At 38.7% G+C, this 27,894-nt stretch overlaps 1 protein-coding gene across 1 annotated transcript; it reads right to left on the bottom strand.

Annotated features, from left to right (window-relative positions):
• Positions 1-19,705: 19,705 nt before the first annotated feature.
• LOC131195998 (cytochrome c oxidase assembly factor 7) lies at positions 19,706-25,614 on the bottom strand. Its single transcript, XM_058178364.1, has 3 exons — positions 25,391-25,614; positions 23,301-23,441; positions 19,706-23,096 (listed from the first exon to the last, which is right to left on the bottom strand). Exons 1-3 carry the CDS (start codon positions 25,494-25,496, stop codon positions 22,648-22,650), a joined length of 696 nt encoding a protein of 231 aa, XP_058034347.1. The 5' UTR covers positions 25,497-25,614; the 3' UTR covers positions 19,706-22,647.
• Positions 25,615-27,894: the final 2,280 nt, after the last annotated feature.

Genomic DNA, 27,894 nt, shown 5'->3' with positions numbered 1-27,894 from the left:
CAAATGTTTTTTCTGGAATATATGCTATTATTTCTGAAATGTATGCTACTATTTTGAACTTGATGAAAGTATATGTGGACAGAGTGAAGGCACTACATACAAACCCATTTCATAGGTATTCTATAATTCTACATTCAACACTAGTTGCATTACTTTGTAAGCAACTTTGAAATATTACAAGGCAGTTTGGTCTAGTGATTAAAGCACGAGACTAGAAAGCAGCAAACTGAATTCAAATCCTGCCTTAGCTATGAAAACCATCTGGGTGATTTAGTACCAGTCACTCTCTTAGCTCAATCTACCTCACAGGGTTATTGTTGTCAATAAAATAAGAGGAGGAAGGTGTGTGTTGGATATTTTTGCTGCCTTGAGTTATTTATGAAAATAATGAAGCCAGATACAAACAAACAAACAAACAAACAAACAAATACGTGGGCTATTTAGTACATTTATTTACTTAATTTTATTTTTCAAACGTATATAGCCACACATCTCACAAGTGTGACTTTGGGCAGCATACAATACAACAAAATATAATAAAATGTTTTAACAAGTAAATATTAATTATGGGAAATGTTTATTATATGCTTTTAACTTGTTTACTTCAGGAACCACAGACATGCATTATTTTCATGTTCTGTGTTATATCCTTGATATCAATAGGATAATGAAAAATATAAAATATACCCATGAGCATAGCTGTTCACAAATAGAAATATATATACATTTGCTTAATGTGATATTAGAAAAAGATTACAATGCTTATCTTCTACCTTTCAGCCTATGTTTATAATTTAAAAATGTAAAGTGGTTGCAAAAATTAAGGGGTTAGATGTTTGATTTCTGGTATTTAGAGAAAACAATGCTATGTGTTTATTATAGAATTATAGAGTTCTGTCTGTTCACAAACCAAGTTACTAAGGTTGGAGACCCCTGATCTAAAAAATATAAATAAAATAAAATAATAAAATAAAATATTTATTTTATTTTAGTTCTTGATGTTGAAAAAAAAAATAAACTAATATTTAAGGGGAAAGATTTTTAACAAGCAAGGTTCATTATAAAAAGCCTCAAGTGATACTTTCAGTAACCTTGAATTTTCAGATTTCATATTGATCTCATCCACAAGGCATAAAACTATCCTTGTTTTCCTTTTTGAAATATTGGGGAGGGGATGTATCACTTCATACAAAAAATATTTGATGCAGAAATGCTTTTTGTGTGTGGAAAATTAGGGGAGGGGGGTTTGGCATCATGTGAATTTCCACCTGAGGTTTGAAGCAATTCAGTAATCATAAATTTAAAATTGGTCCTCAAGGGCTTAGTTTAAAAGGAATATAAAAATACAAAATGAAATTGAAATTACAGGGCTGGCTTGTGCAGGGAAATGTACTGCAAAGCTACTATTTCATGGGGGCCTTTCATTGCCTCTGGGCCCATCTATAGACAGTAGACTAGACCAGGAGTCTTCAACCTTGGCAACTTTAAGACAGAATTCTGGGAGTTGAAGTCCACAAGTCTTAAAGTTGCCAAGGTTGGAGACCCCTGGACTAGACAGTATCAAAATGCTCCAAGTACAGCCAATTGCTAAACACAATCATCATTTTAATTTCTCACAAACTCTGTGATATAGGGACTATTATGGAACTCAGTTACCTGCTCTGTAGTATATCAAAATTTAGGCTGCATTTAAAAAAAAGGGAGGGGCAGGAAAAGAGAAGACAAGAGATGGAAGATACTGTCACTATGGATCCTAGACGTTGCCAAGCTGGCAAATTGGTGACACTAGTCCTATGAAGTCGGAATATAAATACAGATTTATTGACAACTCTGATTAATTGACATCTTTGTTTCTCTTGCATAATAGGCTTTGGACCTAATCAGCATGCATCTAGATGTCTGAGGGGAAGAATCTTGGATATTTGAGATGATTGCTATTTGGAAAACACCATTCATAAATATTAATATCAGTTCATTAGTAATAAGTTTTCCAGTTATAAAATAAGAACTCATTTTATTCGGATGTGCTGGAGTTTGTAGTGCAGTGTTTGATGCAATGAGTCATTAAGTCTTAACTTTTGCAGAGAATGCTTTTGTAAATGTAAAGAAGTCGATGTGTCAAATATCATCATCTACTCAGCACACATATTTACAGAACCTTACCATAAAAAACAATAGAGAATTAGAATTCTGATCTTCCTACTCCTCTGAGCAGTGATTCAAAAATTTGCCTGACAGGAACCATTTTCAGTAAAATTAGGTCTCTTTTTTCATGCCTTACAAAGGAGTAATTTGAAAACATCCTCATGAAGAAAAAACAACAACACATACAGCAGTTACCATAGGTTCAAGTAAAGAACAGTTTGTTCAGTGTAGTGGAAAGTAATTTTCTAACAATTATGGGGTTTTTTTTTTCTATCTTACTCATCATCTCTGCTGGCATCACTGAGATGACATCTCTCCTATATATTTGTTGGCATTATCTACACAGGGTTTTCTTTGTAACATTTTACAAAAATATAACCAGATTTGCCAAATGTTTCATACAGTATTGTTGCAACATCACAACAAAAATCCTACCACTTATGTTCTTCCATCCAACCTTGAAATGCAGTTGTGAAAGAATGTGTTTATGCTGGAATGTTTGGTCGTTTTTCCATTGCCATAATTATAGCCAGAAGACTGTGATTCTCAGTTGTGGTGCCAGATAAACCCCATAGTGGTGAAAGTGACCCAGATTGCAACTGAACAGTCACAATATATACTTTTTTTTCCTATGTGGTTTATTTGTTATTTATTTATTAAATTTCTACACCATTCATCTCAACCAGGTGACTGGCCGGTTTACAAAAAACATATTTATTTATTTGATTTATGCAGCTACTCATCTTTTTTATATGACTCTAGATGGCTTTTACGTGATTCTAGATGGCTCACAATAAATCAAAGACAATACATAAAATAAGAATATAAAAACCAAATGTAAATAAAAAAAGCAGTTGGGCATATTCTAACTAATCATCCGTACAATCAGGAAATGGTTCTAACCCATGCCCAGGGCCTCTGCCTTGGATACAAAGCCTACTTTTTAAGGCCTTAGGAAAGGCCAACAAGGACAGGGCCAAACTAATCTCAGGGGGAAAGATGATCCAAAGAGTTGGTGTCATGGCGGAAAAGGCCGGTCTGTCCAAAATTGATAAGCTCTGTCTCTGCATCCTGTTTGGAACGAAATAAATAATTCCAGCTGGTTTATGGTTAATTAACTCTGGTCATATTCACAAACAAATGCTTGGCTTGGGATCCATAGAATAATAGAGCTGGAGGAGGCCATTTATACCAATTAATCCAATCCCTTGCCTAGTGCATAAATTCAAATTAAAGCAACCCTGGCATATGGCTGTCCAGACCCTGCTGAAGCATATCCAGTGAAGGGAGCCCACCACTTATTTGAGAACTGGTTTCAGTGTTAAAACTGCTTTTAATGGTTAACAAAGGTTCATTCTAACATTCGGTCAGGATCTCATTCCCTTGAACTTCAAACCATTATTCTAGTCCTGAATTCTGGAATGAGAAACAATACATTTTGACCTTCTACATGTATGAAAAAGGTCGGAAAGAAGAAAAGACAAAGAATACATCTGCTAACAGCCAAAATAGCCCAAGTTAATCTTGGATAATCTTTGCACTGGAATCAGACCTATAGAGAAACAGAAAGGCTAGTCATTGAGAAGTGACCCTAGTATTCAATTAATTCTACTTCTCCAACTGCACTTCATTCTTAATGCTTCAAACCCCTATTACTTTCAAATATGATGAGTTATTCATAGTCTTTACCCTATACTAAGTCAAATCCTCACACAGCCATGGAGCTCACTGGAGGACTTTGGTTTATGCATTTTAATGTATTGCATGGTTCTCAGAAGAATAAAAATGGAGAAACAATATATATGTGTGTGTGTATTATCTAGACTAGAGCATCTGGGAAAAATGCAAGAAAAAAATAAAATATATCTTTATATCTGATTTTAGAGAAACTTGGAACTGTTGGTCCAAAATTCATTTTCTAGACTTAAAGAGTTAATTCACAGAGGATGCTATTTGGGACTTATAAGCTAGTTCTACTTTTTAATGCTTTGCCAGGACATGTCTGGCAAAGAAATTTACCCATTGCAACAAAATGTGGGTAAGATTTGAGCTTTATAGAAAAAATATATAATAGTTAGATTTTGAGGAGTACTGCATGCTTGTACATTACCATGAAAGATGGGACTAGACTCCCTGTGTAATGCATTAATTGTTGAAAAGAAAAAGAACTGTCTTTACATGCCCAGTTACGTGCTGTGAGAAATATTTTGAGATTTATTTCAAGATAAAACTTCAAAGTTACTCTGAAGCAAAATTTTACTGATTCCTCTTATTCTATATAGTAGCTCAACATTCCTCTCCAGGGTGCTCTTTGACATCATAAACTTCTGCTGTAGCCTATCTAGCCTACATTAATCATGACTTTTACTAGCAGCAGAATGATCTATTAAGCTATACCCGCAGGAGCAATAAAAAAGACTCTAAGCTCTTATGACAAGAAATTGCACCAGGGTAGAAATAAGACCAACTGATGCCCTAAAGCACAGCCTAACAATGGTGGCCTTCGGCCCTTCCATAGTTTAACTGACAAAACATTAAGACTAATGCTGAAAACTAAAGTTGAATGTGGCAGTGAAAGAGTGAAGGGTGGAATAACTGAGGGGGAGGGGAATTCGGAAGTTTCCCCCTTCCCTTGATTATCTAAGCCAGTGGCCCCCAATCTTTTGGGCACCAGGGACTGGTTTCATGGACAGAGGTTTTTCTGTGGACTTGAGGGGGCTTGGTTTTATGTGCTGCCTGCATCCTGCAGATGGGGCTTCATTTGTTTGTGTGGCCTGGTCTCTGACATGCCATGGCCCAATGCCCGTCCATGGCCTGGGGGTTGGGGACCCCTGATCCAAGCACATTAAGCTTATTTTGCTTAGTGGTTTATTCAGGGCACTACAGGTCAACCTACAACCACTCGTTTAGTGACTGTTCAAAATTCTAACAGCACTGAAAAAAAGAGACTTATGATCAGTGATGGGATTCAAATAATTTAACAAAAAGTTCACAATTACACCTCCCCCCACTATCAAAGTGGATCCTGGGCACTGCGCTGGAATGGAGAAATGGGAAATGGACTGGCCAGCATGAGGATCAGGGAGAAGAAAGAGGGAAAGCGGCCTTCTCCTTCCCTCATGCCGGTCACTCCGTTGCCCATTTCTCCATTGCAGTGCAGCACAGTGCCCAGGATCCACTTTGATAGCGGGGCTGTTGGGGGTAGGGTAGAATTTAACAAGTTCGCCTGAAACGGTGCAAACCTTCTGAATCCCACTACTGCTTATGAACACTTCTCACAATGACAACTATTGCAACATCTCCAAGATCACATATTCAAAATTCAGGGACTTGTCAACTGGCATGTATTTATGACAGTTGCACTGTCCCATGGTCATGTATTCACCATTTGTGACCTTCCCAGCTGGCTTCTAACAAGCAAATTCTATGGGAGGAGCCAGAGTCGTTTAATGACCACACAGAGTCATTTAACGACTGCAGTGATTTGCTTAATAACTGCAGCAAAAAGATTGTACAATGGGGCATGAGTCACTTAACAACTGTCTTGCTTAGCAACAGATATTGGAAGATCAATAAATGGAGGCAACCTATGCTTGAATGTCAGGATAAAAAGAGAAAATTAGAATATGTCTTACCACAGAATATACCTCAGCTAAGCATATGAAAAGAAGTTATCCAAAGTAGTGAACAAAAGGAGAAAATCAAATGGTACAGGAATAGATTTTAGGACATCATTAGCCATTTGGTAATGGGTTCATTTTATATACTACTTTTAAAACATTCGCCTAAAACCTCTCCAGTTTTATATATTGGTTCTCTAGCCCAAATTCACTTTTTCCTTCCTCAGTACTTAATAGCAGATAAAAACAAATAACAAGCCATTACTGTGTAAACAGCTTTTACAAGTTTGAATAAGGTATGCCAGGAGCCTATTAACAGCTGCTCCACATTGAAATAAATTCTAAAGTGCCCTGTTGAAAATGGCTAAAAGGCTGCTATTAAATCATTACTTAAGTTTGAAATGAAGGCTGCATTGTTTACAAAATGTCAAGTGCTTCAACAGGTCAACCTATCTACCTATCATGAATAATATAGGAGCCAAGGTTCATCAAAGTTTTTCATTAAACCTGGGTATAGAATAGAATATTAGAATTATAGTTCTAATTATATTGTCAAGGCAAAGAGTTAGCCAGCTACAGGATGATGACCATGTTGTGAAGTTAAGCCTTTCCTGACAGATCAATTAGCCATAGATCAGTAGAGGGCTTATATATAGGCTGTAAATTAAGGGCTGACCCAGACAGCAAGAGTCATAATGTATTTCCTTTACATCCTTGAGAAGGGAGAAAAGTACCTTTCTGAGGCACCCAAAGAATCCAAGTGTTTTGACAGAATGGTGTTCCAATGTAAGCTCACCCACCCACTTACTTATGAGCAACATGTCATCAAAACGGAAAGAGCAGTGTTGGCGAACCTTTTCGGCACCAAGTGCTGATATGGGAACACATGTGCGTGCTCATGTGCCAGAAACCAGAAGAGCAGCCACATGGATGCGCGTACCGGGAAAATAATCTTCTGGTTTCTGGCATGTTCATGTGCACTGGCCACCTGATCTTCCGGTTTCTGGCACGCATGCATGCTCAAAGACCGGCTGGCCAGTGCACATGCACGCGCAGGAAACCAGAAGATCATCTTCCCGGGGCACACATGTGCCCTGGGCGGCTGCTCTTCCAGTTTCCAATGCTCTCGTGCACATGAATACCAGCTGGCTGATGCACCGGAACCCGGAAGAGCAACGGGCAACAGCTCGTGTGCTCAGAGAGATGGCTTTGCATGCCACTTCCGGCACACGTGCCATAGGTACGCCATCACGGGGGTAGAGCATGCATCCTTGTAATGTCCACATCTACAGCCTATGAGTAGTGTTGCTGATTTGGTATAATAATTTGGGATAGTTTCAGGATAGTGGTCAATGACTTCCTAGCTGGGTGCAAAAGGAAGACGATTCTGTGTATGCAGAGTCCTCCCAATAGTATAATCATTTCTTTTCTTCCTCTTATAGCATATTTATATCATCACCCCATGTAATTGAAATAACACAGTATTCACTCCTGGCAAGTGCCTGGATTAGTCCCTGCAGTTTTCTTGGCAAGATTACAGTAATGGTTGGCCATTGCCTGCTTCCTAGGGCTGAAAGAGATTGACTAGCCCAAGGCACCCAGCAGGCTTTGTGCCTAAGTGAAGAGAGCAGTATGGTCAGACACCTGTTCATTAGATCTATTCCCTTCTGGTTGGTCAAGGCCTTTTGGAGAGTGACATGTAGCTGGCTCCTTTGTAACAATTTCCAGAACCTTTCTGGTTGTATCATTTGTCCCAACAATGAACAGAAAGGGATAGTGACCAGTGTGCTTGATTAGTTAGGTTAGCTTCCCATCAGGTCCTGGATCTTGGCATACATCCTTTAATATGTTGTCTGATTTAAAAACTGCCATTTTCATTCCTCTCAGGAGTGAATCACCCATCACTATGACATGCCTTTTCCTCTCTGGGATAGTGGTTAGAGTCCTCACCTCTGGGGTATCTAAGAGTGCAAAATTCAGATCTAAATAAAGAGTTTGGAAGAATCAGGAAGTCCAAGATTCACTGCTTAGTTACACTTTGTAGTACTTTCGATCTGGATAACATTTTAATTGTTGATTGTCTCTGGAGATTCTCAGTCATCCAGGTCATGGTTGTCCCGAAGGTGCTTTTTCAAAAGACAACTGGACTTATTTTGTTTATCCTTGAAGACATTTCACTTCTCATCCAAGAAGCTTCTTCAGTTCTGACTCAATTGTTGATTACATTGCTTCACTTTTATATCTATCTTCCTAATGATTTATCTAGCTACCTGTAAGTGCACACTTTTTGGTTGATACCGATATATTTAATGACTCCCCTTTCCTTCACAAGTAAGGTTAAGATTATTTTTTTTCCAAACAAAGGGACTGTATGATTGTCCTAACAGGGATTGAACAACCATGTGTTTCCAACAGAATCATGGGGTGAAAATCAGTCTAATACAATCTGATATACAATTCATATATCATATAGTTATATCTAGAACTATCTACCCTATTTACCTTAACAAGAACTGTCTCATTTGCACTGTCATCTATCTATCTATCTCTCTTTCTCTGTCCTTTTTAGATGCTCTTGCTACTTCAGTTGCTCTGCCTTTATTGCATATATCTTTTGCCTGCCATAACCATTTTACTTTTGGTCATACAATTGGATCAGGCTGGATGAATCTTAGTCTTAACACTGGAGAACCTAGCAACATCAAAGGATTTTTGATAGACATGATTCTTATAATCAATATCTTTCATAATCTATTTTACTCAAACAACCCACTTAATTTTTTTGAGCATTCACTATCATTAGAAATCCACATTTCCTTCCAATGTTCAAGGCTGCTATTAATTTGTAACTCCATTCAGCTTTTCCAAGAATTGCTTTGTTCCTGCTCTGAGGGATACTAATTCTATAGTTGGACACAATTGCCACTTAAATTACTATTTCCTTGAAGAAAATAACATTTTTCTCAAGTGTTCACAGCAATCAAATGTTCATTCAAGGACATGGGATGAAATAAAGGCAGCCTTGATCCTGAAAGCGGCGGGGAATTGGTTTAGTTACAAGATTATCTGTACAGAAGGCATGAAATAAGGTTGTTAGATCAAGCCACAAAAGTTGAAGAAGTTTAAAATCCTCTGGTTTTTGAACTATTTGTGATTCAGTAGGATTGTTCTGATAACTAGCTAATTATTTTTTACTTAGCTTTTTATTCAAGCTATAATGCTATTCACGGATGGAGCATTGGCTACTGCAATGTTTTGTGTATGTTAAAGGATCAAAATTAAAAGTTATAGAAATTAGTAAAAAGATTGGTGCGGAAATTGACCTACATTAATTTTAACAAGGAATTTGGCCTGCACATGTCTGAGGCTGTGTGAGTCTAGAGCAAGGGTGTCCAAACTTGGCAACTTTAAGACTTACGGATTTCAACTCCCATGGCTGGCTGGGAAATTCTAGGAGTTGAAATCCACAAGTCTTAAAGTTATCAAGTTTGGAGATCCCCTAGTCTAGAGAGGCAGAAATAGGCTTAGGTTCAACCCTGACAAGACTGTATGGCTGGGCCTCCTGAGTCTGGCATGGTTAGATATTCTTTAGCCCTGAATAGGGAGGTACTTCTCCCTATTGAAGACTGTAGTTTACTTGCGAGTAGTGGGTGGCTAGAAAGGTTCATTTAGTGTGTCAGTTGTGCCTATATCTGGACCAGGAGGCTTTTCCAGACTGTCAAGCAAGCTGTGCAAGCTATGGTCACCTTGCTTCCATAATATTGCAATGTTCTCTACATGGGGCTGCCCTTGAAAAATTTTTAGAAGTAGTAGGCCCAAGATTCATTACCACAGGTAGCTGTGAGCAGAACTTGTTATAGCCACGTAACACCTTTACTTCATGAGCTACACCTGTTACTAATAGACTTCAGAATGCAATTACTTATTATCCCTATAAAATTCATGACATGGAGCCTGATCATGTGAGGGATAACTTTTCCTTGTAGCCCATTCCATACATATTGACAGAAATTGTATGTTCTGGATCTCTGATTAAACAGGGTTGTCTGTTGGGACATAGGAAGAAAGTTTTGTCTGCCCTTCAGGGGTGGGTTCCAAATTTTTTTACTACCGGTTCTGTGGGCGTGGCTTAATTTGGTGGGCGTGGCTTGGCAATCATGTGACTGAGCGGACGTGGCCAATTTGAAGTCACTCAGGGCAAGGTGGGGCAGCACCTTGCTGTGAGTGACATCAGGTTGGCCACGCCCACTCAGTCACATGACCAATGCTGCAGAGACAGGGCAATTTCTCCTGGGGGACAGCCAGAGCTTCGCTGCCTCCTCTTTTCCTCAGAGGAGCTGCCTCCAAGTCCTTGCGAAGGGACACACACACACACACACACAACACAACAGACTCACACACAATGTAAAAGCAGCTGCAGTTCACACAAAATGGCCCCTGCAACAAGCAGGAACCTCACACAGCCATAAAAAGCTCAAAAACCAAGTTTCACACTTTACACATACACACACACAACACGACTCACACACAGTGTAAAAGAAGCTGCACTTCACCCAAAATGGCCCCTGCAAGAACAGGAACCTCACACAGCCATAAAAAGCTCAAAAACCTACGTTCACACTTTACACACATACAACACAACACAACATAACACAACACAACTGACTCACACACACACACACACACAAAATGCCACATACAGCTTTGTGAGATTCTGTGTGTTTGTGTAGTTAGAATGAAACACTACAGAAACACACCAAATCTCAGAAAGCTGCACAAAATATTTTATTATTTTATTTTATTTATATTTTGTAGATCAGGGGTCTCCAACCTTAGTAACTTTAAGGTTTGTGGACTTCAACTCCCAGAGTTCCTCAGCCAGCAAAGGCACTGAGGAGATGGATTGGATTGCAGGCAGGCAGATTCAGTTGCTAGCTGATGCAACTGATTGCAGAAGCCGAAGGAAAGCGAGCCTGAAAGAAGCAGTAATTATGTAAGGGAGGAGGGAGGATTGGGCGGGCCAGAGGAAAAAAAGATTTTAAAAGGCTCCTCTGACGATCCCAGCTGAAGTTGCCTAATAGCAGCCCAGAACCTCTTAACTCAGCTGGGATCGCCAGAGGAGCCTTTTAAAACCTTTTATTTTAACAACCTCTTCGGCTGAAGAGGTTGTTAAAAAAAAAAACTTTTAAAGGGTTCTGATGATCCCTGTTTAGCCGCGCGGTCATCAGAGGGTTTTTTTTTTTACTTTTAAAAGCCATTTTTTGGCTGAAGAAAAGATGTTTTTAAAAGTAAAAAAAACAAAAAACCCTCTGATGATTGGGGAACAGTTTGGGGATGTGGCCAGCCAGCCATTACTACTGTTTCTCCGAATGCCAGCAGATTTTTACTACTGGCTCTCCAGAACCAGAGCGAACCGGAAGCAACCCACCACTGCTGCCCTTGTCTCTGCCTTCGGGAATAATGTTTCCCATGAAATTTATGTCTCTCCCACTAGACCCTACAGAGGTAAAAAGTCATGGAATCGGGCTGTATGCAGCACACTGCTACACCTCAGATGCTTACATACCTCATATGTCTGCATTATCTCATTCTGCTCTGGTCTGCATTAGTTCACCTTGCTTTCACCATCAGGGCCCCTGGTTGGTATCTTAAATGGGGGCAAGATGTATCTACCAATAAAAACGCTGTTGCTGGTTTTGCCTTTTTCTGCTTGTAAAAAATGTATAAAAGAAAGAAATGTTGTGCAGGCAGTGAGACATCTTTGCACCTTGCAAATGCCTGGACCCTGATTACTACAAGACCCTATTTAAACAAGTCCTCAAAATCTGAATATTTTTGCATGGTTTGGATTAGAGTGGATGATAGATTCCTTGTGTGGTGTCTCATTTTTTTAGCTGGTGTTGTTTCTCCATATTTTCCATTTTAAACTTTATGCTCTTGTGCAATAGCAATAGTTCCTAACGGTAGTACTGATGTCATTTTGGTCAAATCTTACAACTTAGTTTTAACAAAAATAAAAACACCCCTGAGTCAAGTTGTAATCCTTGTGACCACATGGACAGGTCCATGCAGTTACCTTGGTGGCAATACAATACAGTATTTTCCCATTTCTTTTTTCCAGAGGCAACCTAAGGCAAGCATTATCTCTGTGCTTCATCCCTGAATCTGTGAGGAGAGCATTCACAATTTGTGGGCGGGGGGGGGGGGGAGGAAGGAGGGAAAGTATACAGATGTGAAGTGCCCTGAGCATGTCATAAAATGTTTGCATAAATTTCAAATGTTAATTAATTAATTAATTAATTAACATTTGAAATTTATGCAAACATTTTATAGTATATAAACATATATGAGTAAATATAAGGAGGTATAAGCATATATATAGAAAGAAGAAAAGAAAAACAATAGGACAGGAACGGTAGGCATGTTTGTGCGCTTATGCACGCCCCTTATGGTCCTCTTAGGAATGGGGTAAGGTCAATAGTAGAAAGTTTTTGGATAAAACTTTTAGGATTGTGGGAAGAGACAACAGAGTCAGGTAAAGTATTCCAAGCACTGATGATTCTGTTACAGAAGTCATATTTTCTGCAATCTAGATTAAAGCAGTTGACATTAAGTTTAAATCTATTAGTTGCTCTAGTATTATTGCAATTAAAGCTGAAGTAGTCTTTAACAGGAAGGACATTACAATAGATGATTCTGTGAGTTAAGCTTAGGTCTTCTCGAAGGCGACAGAGTTCCAAGTTTCCTAAGCCTAGGATTTTGAGTCTGGTGGGATAGGGTATTCTATTGTTTTCAGAGGAATGGAGAACTCTTCTTGTAAAATATTTCTGGACACGTTCAATTGTATTGATGTCAGAGATGTGGTGAGGGTTCCAAACAGGCGAGCTGTATTCTAGAATTGGTCTAGCAAATGTTTTATATGCTCTGGTTAGTAGTGTGGTGTTTTTGGAAAAGAAGCTACGCAAAATTAGGTTTACAACTCTTAGAGCTTTTTTTGCTATGTAGTTGCAGTGGGCTTTGGCACTTAGATCATTTGACATGAAAACTCCAAGGTCTTTAACGGGATGGGGGTCGTCTGTAAGGTAATGTCCATCTAGTATGTACTTAGTTTTTGGGTTCTTTTTTCCTATATGTAAGACTGAGCATTTGCTGGTTGAAATTTGGAGCTGCCAATTTTAGACCAAGCGTTAGATGATCAAGGTCGTTTTGAATGATAGAAGTATTGTCTGTGATGTTAAATAGTTTGACATCATCAGCAAAGAGAACACAATTACTTGAGATATGGTCACAAAGATCATTAATGTATAGTATAAAGAGTGTTGGTCCAAGAACGCTGCCTTGAGGAACGCCACTCTTGACAGGAACAGGATTTGATAAAGCATTGCCAATTTTGACCACTTGTTGTCTGTTAGACAGAAAAGCAGATATCCATTTGTGGAGGGGTCCTGAGATGCCATAGGATATTAGTTTTAGGAGAAGTTTATCGTGTACTACTGAGTCAAAAGCTTTGCAGAAGTCTATGTAGATTGCATCTATTGATTTGCCTTGATCAAGATTTGAAGTCCATATGTTTTTGCAGTGGAGAAGTTGTAAGTTACATGATAATTTTTTTCTGAAACCAAATTGTTTGTTGGAGAGTAGGTTGTTTGTTTCTAAGTGTGAGGTAATGGATTGGTTGATGATAGATTCCATGACTTTGCAGGTGACACAGCAAAGGGAGATTGGTCTGTAGTTTTCGACTAAGCTGGGATCTCCTTTTTTGAAGATAGGGATGACTGTGGCTAGTGACCAAAGTTTGGGAAGAGAACTGGTAGTGAAAGCTTTATCAAAGATAATACTTAGGGGTTCTGCTATATTAATGGAAAGTTTTTTTAAGAAGTATGCACACAGTCCATCGGGTCCAATAGATAGTGATGGTTTTAAGTTGTGAAGAGCTTTTCCAATGTTGTCTTCTGTGAAATCTATATGAGTTAAATCATCATAATCATTGCTGGTACATTTGTGGAATGTCGGATATGTGTTATCGGAGTTAACAAAAACTGAGCCAAAGAAAATGTTGAAGTGGTTTGCTTTAACTGTTTCGTCATTGCATTCTTTGTTGTTAGAATCTTTTAGTGGTGGGATGGATCTAGAGTCTTTAAGTTTATTGTTTACAAAATTATAAAAGGCACGATTGGAATTTGTGCGCAGAAGATTCTCTTCTTGCTTGGTGTGGTAATTTGTGCATTCAGTTTTTATTTGGTTGCATATGTTTCTGTAGCGGTTTTTGAAATTTGTATTATAGCCTTTTTTGTTTCTTTTCCAGAGGGATTTTTTTTTTTGATTGAAGCTTTTTTATTGATATGGGTAGTTTGTTTTTCTTGATCATGGTAGTCATTTGTGGTACATATAGTTTAATGACTCTATTGATTTCAAGTAGGAAGACTCTATAGTGGTCTTCAGCGGTTATGCAGGTTGCAAACAAATTTTGCCAGTCCAGAAATGAAAGATCGTTGTTTATAAGGTCGTAATTGGCTTTTTTGAAGTTGTAGTTGGGAGTACTGTTGTTATGACGATTTAAGTATGGACATATATTGAGACGAAAATCAATCATGCAGTGGTCACTGTTGGAAAAAGGTTCTTTAATTTGTAGTCCGTAAATTGAGTTTGAATTGTTGCAGAAGATGAGATCAAGGCAGTTGTTGAGTCTTGTATTGTTAGTTACAAGTTGTTCAAGACCTAGGTTTGTAACAGCGTTGTATAGTGTAGTATGGATTGGGTCAGTTGAACATTCATTAGTTGTCCAGTTAATGAGAGGTAGATTTAGGTCACCCAGGAAGATGAGAGGATATGGGCAAGAGGTAGCCCATGTTAGCATTGAGGTTAGCATATTTGCATGGGTAATGTCATAGTCAGGGGCTCTGTAGCATAGTAAGAATCGAAGAGTAGTGTCAAGGGATAGGTCACATACAATAGTTTATTTTTATTTTATTTTTATTTATTTTTCAAATTTATATACCGCCCTATCTCCCTAAGGACTCAGGGCGGTTCACAGGCAGTTAAAATACATATAAATACAGATTAAAAAACAATTAAAAAACTTATTCTATTGCCCCAAATTTAAAATAGTATAAATAATAAAAACCCCTTAAAACCCATAACTTTAAAATCTAATCCAGTCCCGCGCAGATAAATAAGTGTGTTTTAAGCTCGCGACGAAAGGTTCGGAGGTCCGGAAGTTGGCGAAGTCCTGGAGGGAGTTCTTTCCAGAGGGTGGGAGCCCCCACAGAGAAGGCCCTTCCCCTGGGTGTCGCCAGACGGCACTGCCAACTGACGGCACCCTGAGGAGTCCCTCTCTGTGAGAGCGCACGGGTCGGTGAGAGGTATTTGGTAGCAGTAGGCGGTCCCGTAAATAGCCCGGCCCTATGCCATGGAGCGCTTTAAAGATTGTCACCAGCACCTTGAAGCGCACCCGGAAGGCCACAGGTAGCCAGTGCAGTCTGCGCAGGATAGGTGTAACACGGGAGCCACGAGGGGCTCCCTCTATCACCCGCGCAGCTGCATTCTGAACTAACTGGAGCCTCCGGATGCCCCTCAAGGGGAACCCCATGTAGAGAGCATTGCAATAATCCAGGCGAGACGTCACGAGGGCGTGAGTGACCGTGCATAAGGCATCCCGGTCTAGAAAGGGGCGCAACTGGCGCACCAGGCGAACCTGGTGGAAAGCTCTCCTGGAGACGGCCGTCAAATGATCTTCAAAAGACAGCCGTTCATCCAGGAGAACGCCCAGATTGCGCACCCTCTCCATCGGGGCCAGTTTCAGGAAGAGAGAGTTTATGTGCTACTTGGATATTTTTTAGATTCAGTGACTTTTTGTTAATATTTTGTATTAACATGAAAATGTCTTATTTATATAAACTTCTGTGTTTCTGAAATCCTACATAGCAGCAAACTAAAAGCAAAGGGTTGTTGCAAACAAATTGTGCCAGATTAACTTTACCTTTTTTCTTTGATAGAATTATTAGCTTAACTTCCCATCGATTGAGTATATCTGAATTGCAGGAAGGATTTCAAGTAAAGACTCATGATATTCTCCTAAAATGGTGGATATGTTAGGTGATACTAACTATTTGATGGATCAACAGTTGGCTGAGTGCCCACATTCAGAAAATGACATTACTTCATTTTGGAGTAATGGCCGCAATGCCACAGATCTTTGTCCTGAATCTGGAAGGAAGGGAAGGAGAGAGGGAGGGAGGGAGGGAAGAGGGAAGAAGGAAGGAAGGAAGGAAGGAAGGAAGGAAGGAAGGAAGGAAGGAAGGAAGGAAGGAAGGAAGGAAGGAAGGAAGGAGTATTCTGATGCTTCCTGACAGACTGCCACAAGGAAACTCAATGAGGAAGCCAACAGAAAGTTGAGAGTTGTTCCTGCTCCTACTGCTTCCCTCCCCCATCTATTCATTTCCTTTCTCTGTTTAGCTAAGTTAATATTTCTAAAATGATGACCTAGCAGGGCACAGATTGTCTAGTTATATAATATAGTTAATTCAAAACTGCACTGATTCAAAATATATGAAGAGGCCAAAGTCTATTATAGAGAACAAAAGTGGAATGGTTTAAAAAAACATGTACCAATCAACCTCTTCAGGAGATATGAAAAGAAGCATACCCGATTTCATTATCTTCATATACTTAATGCCTTGCCCATAGAATTTTCTAATTTCTCTGATGTCTCCCAGAACAGTAAGTTCTCTGATCAGAAGGATCATTATAAAAAAATTGGGTAATATCATGTACAGCAAGGTATGGTTTTCAAATTTTGAGGGGGAAAACTATTTCTTCTTTATTATTTTTACAATCTTCCAGTAAGATATTGCAGGCTGGCAAAGCTGCCACCCAGGCTATAGCTGTAATTTGCACTTAGAGCAGGTTCTACTACAATATCCTTTTCTATTTTTTTTTTTTTTACATGTTTGGACAGCACTTCTACTGTTATCTTTGTCATGAAAAGAATCCCACATTGTAGAAGAGAAACAGGATGAAGCTTTATAACAAAGTAGAACTTGTTCATCTAGCTCAGTGTTGTCTATGGCCAACTGGCCCCAGCCTATTTGCTGTGGCCAACTCACTGTAGAAGAACTCGCCATGGCCAATTTGCTGTGGGACAACTTGCTGCAGGACAAGAGTTGCATTGATATCAAAGAAATGATAGAATAGAATCATTAAAGAAAGGATGCAAAAGGAGGGACAGAATAAAATGTGAATGACAAAAATTATATAATTTTTAATTTAGTTTAAATAATTAAATGAATTGTTAAATTGTCTTGCAGCGAGATGTCCATGGTGAATTGGCTGCATTGAGTTGGCCATGGCAAGTTGGTTTGGCAAGTTATTTCATTCTGTGCCTTGCCTATACATAAAGTCTCCAAGATTCTCAAGAGGCTAGAGAAATGTCACTGGCTAGGGAATTCTGAGAATTGAAGTCCACACATCTTCCAGCTGCCAAGGTTGAGAGATACGGGGCTAGAATCTAAATCTGAGTCTTTTTTCCCATAAAAAACAAAACTGCATCTCCAAAATACAGCTATGGAGTTATGAGAAAACTATTTTGTAGTGGAAATGGAAAAAAATATACCCACTTTGCTAAGGTTGGAGCTTGTTTTCCTGACACATTATTCTCAGCTTAAAAAACAACATAATGATAGTTTTGCATTACTTGAATTTAGCACTGTACTGAACCAATGATTTTGGAATTATACATTGTTCCTGAACGTATAATCTATGTCTGATTGCATAGTGAATAAAGTAAGGATTGACAATGTCAGAGAAGAAAATCTATTATGTATTTCAGTCAACTAAGCAAGCTAAACTACTAAAATAGATCTACCTGATTTTGAGATACTAGTATACTAAGTGTAGTGATTCTTTTTCAGTTAATAAATTTGGGATTCTGGTAAGGTATCCTGTGTAGGATTGAAATTTTAATTTTTAATAATTATTAATTTAGGCAGAAATCAAGGAATTATAAAATATGAAGAGCCATTTTTGAGGGAAATACAAGTTTTAAATCTCATAAATAAATACTTTTTCTCGTTTTATTTGAGTATGTAACGCCAGAGTGTCTACTTTGCAAACCACTCCCAGATGAGACTAGGCAAACTCACAATAAATTTGTGTAAAATAAAAGATAAAACATTATTTCCAAGTTGCTACGTGTTCTATTGCTTTAGTACCAACCAAGGATTGTTCTAAGAGAGAAAAGTTCCTGAAAATGTAAGAGAAAAGAAAATCTATAGCCTTGCTTAACACTGTAAATCAGTGTTTTTAACTTTAGCAACTGAAGTCCATATATCTTAAAGTTGCCATGGTTGAAAAAAACTGTTGTAAATATAGTACACACAAAAATTATGTACCAATCCTTAGTAAATTATATTTCTGTTGTAATAAATTTCAGGCCCATACCATTAAAAAAATCTTCAGACACTAGGTATCTGGTTTGCAATTATGGACTGCTACAAATTTTTTTCAGCCATCTTGAACAAAACAATACTAAATTATTTTAAAACGATAGCCTTACTCAGCCACTGTCCTGCTTTTATGTTAAAAATAAGACTTTTTGACTTTAAAAACCTCTCACTCCTGTTGAATCACCAGAGAGAGAAAACATTGAAAAATAGGAATATCTTTGAAGGAAGTTAGCACTCACCTCTCTCCTAGAAGAATGAAATATTTTAGGAAATATTTAAAAGGCAGAATATTGTTTCTCTGAATGAGAAAAGGAGAAACATGTTAAAGACAAAGCAGTTCCCTGCAGTTCCCTGGGTATGAACCCCATCACCCTTCAGCTCCAGGGTGATGGGATTAAGACATGGCCCTCAAGACATGATAGTATTAGCTCTCTACCCATATCACCACATGGCACCTGGGAAGATTACATCACCCAGCAAGGCTCTACCAAGCCTGGGACACAGACAGCCTACAAAGTTAGATCCCCGCCCCATGGGAGTCTGACAACCAATCAGAATACAAGCTCAAATTCAAAACCCAACAGAGGGTATCTCCGCCCCCCTCTCTTTCTCTCCCTCTCTCCCTCCCCCCCCTCATCCCTGTGCCTTTTTTTTGCCCAGGAACTCAAACCATGTGGTCCTGTCCACCATTAAAAATCATCTTTCCAAACCGCCACCATGTTTCCAGTATCTCCCATTTGGAACTGAACCCAGATGGACATTTCTTCCATCACCTTTCTTACAAAAAGGGCAGCATTTTGCTTTAGGCTTTCATTTCTTGAATGCTCAGAGATTCTCCCTCTTTCTCTTTTTAATGAAAATTGAAAATCTGATGGAGTGCCCTTTTTCTCATAATTGTAGCATCTCCACCTGTTTCTATATTTTGAGGCTTTGCTTTTGCTGTTCACTCTCTTCTACCCTCTTTCTAAATCCAGCTTTTACTGATAGGTGTCATATTACTGATCTTTTTTTAATCACTTCCATTTTCTCGAACAAATGAACCACCTATTTCCTCCTGCAGAGTTTTTTTCATTGTTTCTAATTTGCTTTTCAAGGGACTTGTTGAATTTGCTCCTATAACCTGCGTCATCCTCTTAGCTTGCCTCTTCAGTTGTCAAGCAGAGTAATTTACAGGTCATACCAGTAATAGCTTTCTTAATAAAGTTGACAAAGATCTTACATTAAACTTAAACAAAAGAAAAAAATTTACATTAATGGGGGGAAAGGATTTAAGAAGTAGAAGGCAGAAAAAGGAATAGTTTATATAGTTGGTATGGTCTGTAAATACAGGATATTAATGGATTTATGAAACAGTCCATCAATTACAATACAATGCCTACATTCCTTTCGTCCCCACCAATGGTGGGATGCAAATAATTTTACAACCGGTTCTCTGTTCTAATGATTTCTTCCAACAACCAGTTCACCAAATTGCTCAGAAAGTTAACAACCCGTTCTCCTGGACTGGCTGAATCCCTCCACTGCTCTCTACTGCCCAGTAGTAAAATAGTGCAATTTAGAAATCCCCACGAGTAAACACTTGGGATATGAAATTGCTGAGTGCTTAAATTAGTTCCTTAGTTCCAAGTCTAATGATGATAAATTGCAGTAAAAATCATACTGCAAATTGACTTGTTTTTTCTCACATTGGAAATCAGCCTCCTGAGGACTAGCTATGAAGGATCTGCCATAGTGCAGATTTTAAACCTTGGGTGCCTCCTAGTGGCAGAAAAAAAAATACCAAATACAATTTAAAAAACTATTCATTGAAATAGAAATAAGCCATTTGGACTGATCCATCCTGCTCAGTGCTATTCTAAACAAAATCAAAAAGTAAGCAAACACATCTTGATTTAATCTGCAATTTTATTATTAAAATTATATTTTAATATTATTAAAATAATAATATTATTATTGCTTAACACAGTGTAAGCCGCCCTGAGTCTTCGGAGAAGGGCAGGATATAAATTCAAATTAAAAAAAAATTCATTCAGATGCCTTGAAGTGGGGTGAGGGTGCTGCTTCAGAATGGATAAGATATCAGGGTTTTGTTATACCATGTGGATCAATTTTACTATTTAAGCTAACTTTCAAAAATAAGATAACTGAGAAATATATGATTGTTTTCTGAAGACTTTTATATATAAACTGAACTCCCACTGTATTCAAATAAATATTCCAAACTTATGCCAGAGAGAGAATATTATTTTCCTGATAGGAAAACCCAGATCCTATTTCTTTATATTAGTGCATGCTTGAGTGTAATCCCCCTATTATATGAGCTGGTCCTGAATTCTAAAAACATTCTTATTAGCATCTCTGCCTTAGCAGTTTCTATATACATTCATTTTTTCTTTAGCTAAGGTTGCTCTTTAAAAAAAGCACCCACTTATTAACTGCAAATCTCATCATTTCTTTTAATTTCTTCAGTTATATTTTTTTTAAAAAGCTCCTCTGAACTGAAAGAATTTTAAGGTGAGCTGCAGTTGAGTTCTGAAATTGTTTTACTTGCAACATTACCTCTAGAACACTTGGAACTACTTCCTGTTTGAAGTATTTACTTTCAGAACATGCCAAATTGTCCTTTGTCCCTAGGATGACTTAATATGGAGGGAACAGCATCATCCAAAAGGAAACCCAAGTAGTTGGTTCCTGAGTTGATGAATTTTACACATTCTATATAGGAGACATATACTACTGTTTTCTACTGTAGATGCTTCTCACAGCATACTTAATAGAGAAAAATATAAGTTTATTTTCCTGCAAAAAAAAAGGATTATAGTGTAATTCAGCATAATTTAAAGAAAATTCATAACAGTGCTTCTCATGCTGAAATTACTGCAACAAATTTAATTTTTGTACCAGTTGCAGAGCCATTCCACGAGAGCAATCAATTGCAAGAAAAGATCACTGAAGCTCCAGCCAAATAGTCCGATTATTAATTGTGGTTCATCAAGTTGTTTAAAACTCTTAGCATCCACATACATTTTCTCCATGAAGTCTAACACACCATTTTTTTTGAGATTATAATGCTGAATGGGCTCCACTATAAAATATTTCCTGTGTCCATCTCCTTTCTTGTGTGGACAACTCTTCTTTCTTTTAAATTAATGTGAATTTTTGGATATTTGCCTGAAAAAATTGTTTAGAAACTAATCTAATATTTTTTAAAGTTCTAATGGTCTAACAGGTACATTTTTCAATGTAATGCTAAGTTTGCAAGTGTGCATAGTATAGCATCCCTTCTTTTTATAAATCTTCCTTCCTTCCTTTAGATGGCATTGTTGAATCAAAAGAATCTGAAGCATGCCAACACTGCTGGATTGGAGAGGCTGGGCAGATGACACAGGAGATAACCAGCATGCTGCCATGTATGGTTTTATAAATAATGGCCAGCACCTTGATCACAATCAGAACCAAACTGGCAGCTAGTGCAGCTCACATAGGAGGAGCTATGTAACACTTAAGTCATGTCCATCACCACCACTGCGGTTCTGGACCAATTAAAGCTTTTGTGTGGTCTTCAAGGGCAGCCCTGTATAGAGTATGTTGCAATAGTCAAGCTTGCACATCACACAAGTATTTTTCTCCTATAAGGATCATTAGGAGGATTTAAGGATTTCAAGAGGACTTTAATTACTTCTCTCTCCTACCCAGTGATCCAGCAATTAAGATTTCTCTTCCATGCTGTTTTTTAGAAATGTGCATACAAGCACACACAGTGGAAGCAATGATTACCCATGACTTGTCGGATTCCAAGATATATTCTAAAGAGTGTTTTGGTGTTGTCTGAAATTGAATAAAGGGCTTTGCTACAGAACAGAACTGCTACTTGACAGGAATAGGTTCTACAGTATTGCCTGGCATGCATTTCTGCATCACAACTAAGACCTGAATGGTTCATTCTCTGTATGTAATTTCAAAATGCATTTAAGAACTAGTTCACCATATTGACTTAAATCTGACCTTTATAACAAATCAGGTAAGAAGAGTGGGGAGCATGGCTTTTCGAAATCCTTGATTCTGTTCTGTCTTCGTAATAGGCAGAGACCTGAGCAGGGGTGCCCAACTTGCATCATCATGAAATCGTCACGTGATGTTATCAGGACTTTCCCCCCCTTTGCTAAACCGGGCATGAGCGTGGCCAGTGTGTGACGCATCTGGCCAGTGGGCAGGGAGTTTGATAGCCCTTCCCTAGAGCTTTACAAATTTATTTCCAACATTTCACTGGGTTGCAGAGTAAAAAGTAACATAAAATCCAGTTCTTTTATTGCCTTATGCAATAAATTATACAAAGTTTCATTTACAAGTTTCGAACATTCGAGAGAATAAATCTAGAGATTAAATACCTGCCCTATTTAACAAAGTACTCTTCTTCAAAGTAGATTATTTGTTTAGGCCTACTGTCCAAATGTTAAAGTATTTACAGTGTTCTGTTCTTTGTATAAGGTTTCTGCTCTGTTCTTTAAGGTTTCAGCCTTGGCATCATTCTTCTCAATTCCATCCCCCAGTTTGTACATTCGGCTAGCATTGGCACAGGCCCACATGTGTCCCAAGTCACATGCTTTTAGAGAATACTGCAATGCTTGACTCATATTCTTTGATATCCCAGGAGCTCCTTGAAGATAAATAGTACTTAGGTTGAAGCAGCTAGGGGCAAAATCATTGTCACAAGCTTTACTATAATAGTCCCTGGCTAAAGGAACATTAGGCTTCTCATCCTCAGTTACTTGTCCATCTTGTAGCAGTAATCCAGCACTGTGACAAGCATTGATGGATTTTTTCCCACCTTTTTCACAAGATTTCAAAAAACATTGGTAAGCAGTTTTCACATCTCTTGGAAGCCCACCTGTAAGGAAAAAGCTCCAGTTATTGCATGACATAATTGGTTAGTTCATACAACACAGTAAGTCATCAACCATGGTTTACAAAATACAGTTGGGTGAATAGACAGAAGCCTGCTCAAGTAATACATATTTCTTGAACAGCTTTATTTGAATTGACTTTTCTTCTAGAGATAATCTCAGGAACAGAAAAAGAAACATGTTATCACCTTTTCCAGTCAAATAGTAATTTCCAAGTTTGTAGCAGCTCTCACTGTGTTGATTATTTTCACAGTTCTCCTTTAGAACTTTTGCAGCTCCTTCAAAGTTGACTTTTATTCCAGCTAGATAATCAGCTAAACGTTGGCAACCTGCAATTTTTCAAGGAAATAAATTTATGATAAATTATGACTGTACTATATTTCTGTTTACAACTTTGTTCCCTCCCTCTTTTTTGATAGTATTATATTCAATTAGGACAATAGTGGTTTTATCCTGCTAAAATGGCCCAAAGTTCCGTAATTGAGTTCTGAACTGGAGATTAAAGTGAATAGTTATGCAATACATGAAAGTTCAAAAGCTAAGTCACTTGCACAGTATAGAAAGTAGACGAATAAATAAAAATGCTATTTTAGTATGGCTAAGAGTATTTTTATTATTTATTAATTAATTAATTAATTAATTAATTAATTATTTTGATTTCTATACCGCCCTTCTCCCAAAGGACTCAGCCAGATAAAACAACAGATACAAAAATTAAATTTTTTTTTTAAAGACTAATTCAAATTTGGCTGAGCACTGTAAAAATCCAATAAAAACCCCCATTAAAAACTGTTAGGCCAGTCCTGCGCGATGGAACAAAAACATCTTCAGCTCACGTCGGAAGGTCTGGAGGTCAGGGAGTTGGCGTAACCCTGGAGATAGCTCGTTCCAGAGGGCTGGAGCCCTCACAGAGAAGGCCCTCCCCCTGAGGGTTGCCAGCCGACATTGTCTGGCTGACGGCACCCTGAGGAAACCCTCCCTATGGGAGCGCACTGGTCGATCGGAGGCCACCAGTAGCGGCAGGCAGTCCCATAAATAGCCGGGTCCTATGCCATGGAGCGCTTTAAAGGTGGTAACCAACACCTTGAATTGCACCCGGAAGACCACCGGAAGCCAGTGCAGCTCACGCAGGAGAGGTGTTATAAGGGAGCCACGAGTTGCTCCCTCTATCACCCGCGCGGCCGCATTCTGAACCAGTTGGAGCCTCCAGGTGCTCTTCAAGGGGAGCCCCATGTAGAGAGCATTGCAGTAGTCCAGGCGGGAAGTGACGATGGCATGGGTGACTGTGCATAGGGAATTCCGATCTAAGAAGAACGCAACTGGCATATCAGGCGAACCTGATAAAAAGCTCCTCTGGCGACGGCCGTCATATGCTCTTCTAACGACAGCCGTGCATCCAGAAGGACGCCTAGATTGCGGACCCTCTCCGTGGGGGCCAATGACTTGCCCCCTACAGTCAGCAATGGAATCAGCTGACTGTACCGGGACGCCGGCATCCACAGCCACTTGACCTTGGACGGGTTGAGTCGGAGCCTGTTTTTCCCCATCCAAAAGTTATTATTTCCTTTAAAAACCTCAGATTTTGTCCATATGTAATGCCTCTGGTCAGAACATGATCAAAACTCCCATTATATTACACTTCTCTATTCCATGGTTTACTTTTGCAGCAGTTCTGGAACAAGCCCACAATTCCGAAGGAAGGTATATAATTATAAACATATACATTTGAGATCCCTAAATCCTAATTTGAACTTCTTTTTGTGTAATTATGCCCATGTGATTTATTTTGTTACTGATTCCATACTAAAGATAAGAAAATATAGTTATGCCTGGAGATAGGTACAGAAACTAATGTTTATAAAAATTCTTAAATCATGTGAATTAGCATGAATAGCAGATCTGCCTTCCTTCTAGAAGCACTTTTCAGTGGTACATCCCTAAGTCATGCATGCAACAAAATAACAGGAATTCATACTTCACAATAGTGAGCCATATATTAGATACCATCGTATCTCTCTATACATTGGCAGATCTCCTGCACCGTTAAGTAAATGGAGTGGACGCAAATCCACTCCGTCCCGAGGAATGCAAGTAGTCAGAGAAAAAAAGGGAGAAACTTTTCATCTATTAAATTCAGCCTGTAATCCTACAGTCTAAAGGAATCGATCTTAAAGAGCATTTAAGTAACAGCTGCAGAATTAACAGTATAATCCTGTTGAGATCTAAATTACACTGCAGTCTTCGCGATCATTAATTTCTAACGCTGCTGCGACCTTACCGTCAGGATCGTGCTCCTTGTAGCACTGGAAACTATATTCTGTTCCCAGATTATCCAAATAAACTTTCACTTCCTCTTCATCTTCGAAATTAACCAGTCCAGACATTTGTTCTTCAGGACAGAAAGATAAATGGGAACGAAAAACACACCCCGCCTGCGTGATTCGCGCGGGAAAGTAGAAAAAAAGTGAAAGCGTCCTTGAATTCTCACCGTCCTTTTTGGCTACCCGGAAGAAAATCGGGGACGGACGCAATCTGGAGGGCAACTTCCTCTACATAGTTTTACAGGAAGGAACAAAATTGGAGGGGACCACAATGAATTGTGGTTGTTAATTCTACCCGGAAGTAGAAAGATTACTGCGGAAGTGGCAACGCAGTTATTCCAAAAACCATTATATCAGGAACTCAGCTTGTCTCAAGATTAAGTTTTTTATTTCTTTTTCATAAGCGTTTTGCCAGGAACACTGCAAAGTGCTGCTGTCAGCGGCAAATTCCTGAGGAATAGTCGTGTTAACAACGTTGTCTTGTTCATATTATTCAGTGGTTACTGGCTTTCTTCGCCCAGGAAAGTGGGAATAAGGCACACAATTTAAAAATGTTTGAATTGTTGTTTATGGTTATCAGAAAGCCTTGAAAATTATTACATGTAAATATTTAAAAATCTTCTCGGTGGTCTTTTTAGTGCAGACTACCTTTAGGAGAATAGAACAGTAATACTCTGAGCAAATGTTTCTTCACTGTGATCCATGGTTTGGTGGAGTACAATACTAAAGTACAATACTATGGATTTTGAATATTTTTTTCTTTCATACTGGATTTAAATACAGATATAGTATGATCTGAATCTCGGACAAAAATGGGGTGAAGTTTAGAGGTGTTTTTTGTCTCCTTTTTTTTTTTACATTTATACCAGACTCATCATTCTATTTGTATATATTTACAAAGTCAACTTATTGCCCCCCCAACAATCTGGGTCCTCATTTTACCTACCTTATAAAGGATGGAAGGCTGAGTCAACCTTGGGCCGGGCTCGAACCTGCAGTAATTGCAGGCTTTGTGTTCTTAATAACAGGCCTTACCAGGCAGAGCTAAACCGGCCCTAATGGGACAGAAACATTTTCAATTTGTATTAGTATATTGTGGCTGTTCCATTCTTGTTCTTTTCACAATAGGAATTTGGCTTTGCTTGTCATCATCTACTCCAGTTTATATATGGGTTATGTGTTTGTTGTAATGAATAAAATATTACTGCTAGCAACACCCATCGGATAATTTTGTGTGTATGAAACGATTTACCTAGTAATTGCATTCATGTAAGTTTCATTCTGTATATATATCTGTTAAAATGGGTTATTCTAATTCTGAACTCCTTAGGCTACCAATCAAAAGGCTCAGGCCACAAGGATGTCCTAAGATCCCCCCCCCATTCCTTTTTCTCAGCAGCCCTCAGTGGATTTTCAATTTTCACTTTTTATTGTCTTAATCTATTCTGTTCTGATTTTGGAGTTATCCTGTTGTGGATGATCTTGTCATGCCCCTGTCAGAGTCTGAATCCGAAGGGGAAGAGGAACAGCTGACAGAGAATGAGAGAGTGGATCCATTGGGTGTGGAAAAAACTGGGGAACGGCAAAGTCAGGCTGGGCACAGCAGGGGAGAGGTAGAACAAGGGAGAGTGGGTTCAGATGAAGACCAAAGCCCACCCCCTCCTCATCCTAGGCAGCGCAGGAAGGAACGTGGTTTATGAGGGAGGAAAGGGACCCAATCCTCTTTACAAGGCACAGGTGCTGTTGGAGTTTAAAAGGAAAGGCAAATGGGAGGGGCGTTTGTCAGGAACAAACGCTGAGTTTATCTGGTGTTTCTTTGAATCCTGGCATCCTCCCAACTGATTTGATTTATTGCCGTGCTACTTTACTTGTGGAATTCCTTATTTTGCTTGGCCTGTGGGATTAATTATCTTGTTGTGCCTTTGGATTTTTTGTTAGAAGTTTTCTGCTTATTTGGGACTGACGTATTGGCAGCCAAAGACTATTAAAGGTTGGTGGAAGAGTTCTATCCAGGCCGGAGAGTTGAAAGTGACATTTGGGGCACAGTTGGTGATAATAAAGGGACTCATATTGGTTCTCTGGCTGTGTTGCCTTTATGTCACACCCTGGGTCATCACGATCTGAGCCCTAAATTCTTTTACATAATTTCTTTCCAACATTTCAAAACATAATTTTATGCATGTTTTTCAGCATGAAGTGTGTGTGTCATAGACTGGCATGCAAGTTGCAGGCTATAATGCTTCCATTAAAAGTAAGAAATCCTGTAACCAGTTTGATTATTATGCATTGATGCCTATCTTTTGATGCCTTTGATTTCTTGAAGTAAATCTAAAAGAGACCATCAGGTGGCAGCACCTACTTGCTTTTGACTGTCATCTGAAGTTGAATATGGTTAATAAGTACTTCCATGGGACATCCATATGGATTATAAGGCGAAATTTTAAAAAAATTACAGAAAGCA

Source organism: Ahaetulla prasina, chromosome 3 (genome assembly GCF_028640845.1).
Source record: "Ahaetulla prasina isolate Xishuangbanna chromosome 3, ASM2864084v1, whole genome shotgun sequence".
NCBI lineage: Eukaryota > Metazoa > Chordata > Lepidosauria > Squamata > Colubridae > Ahaetulla > Ahaetulla prasina.
This window is presented reverse-complemented; position numbering and strand designations above follow the sequence as displayed.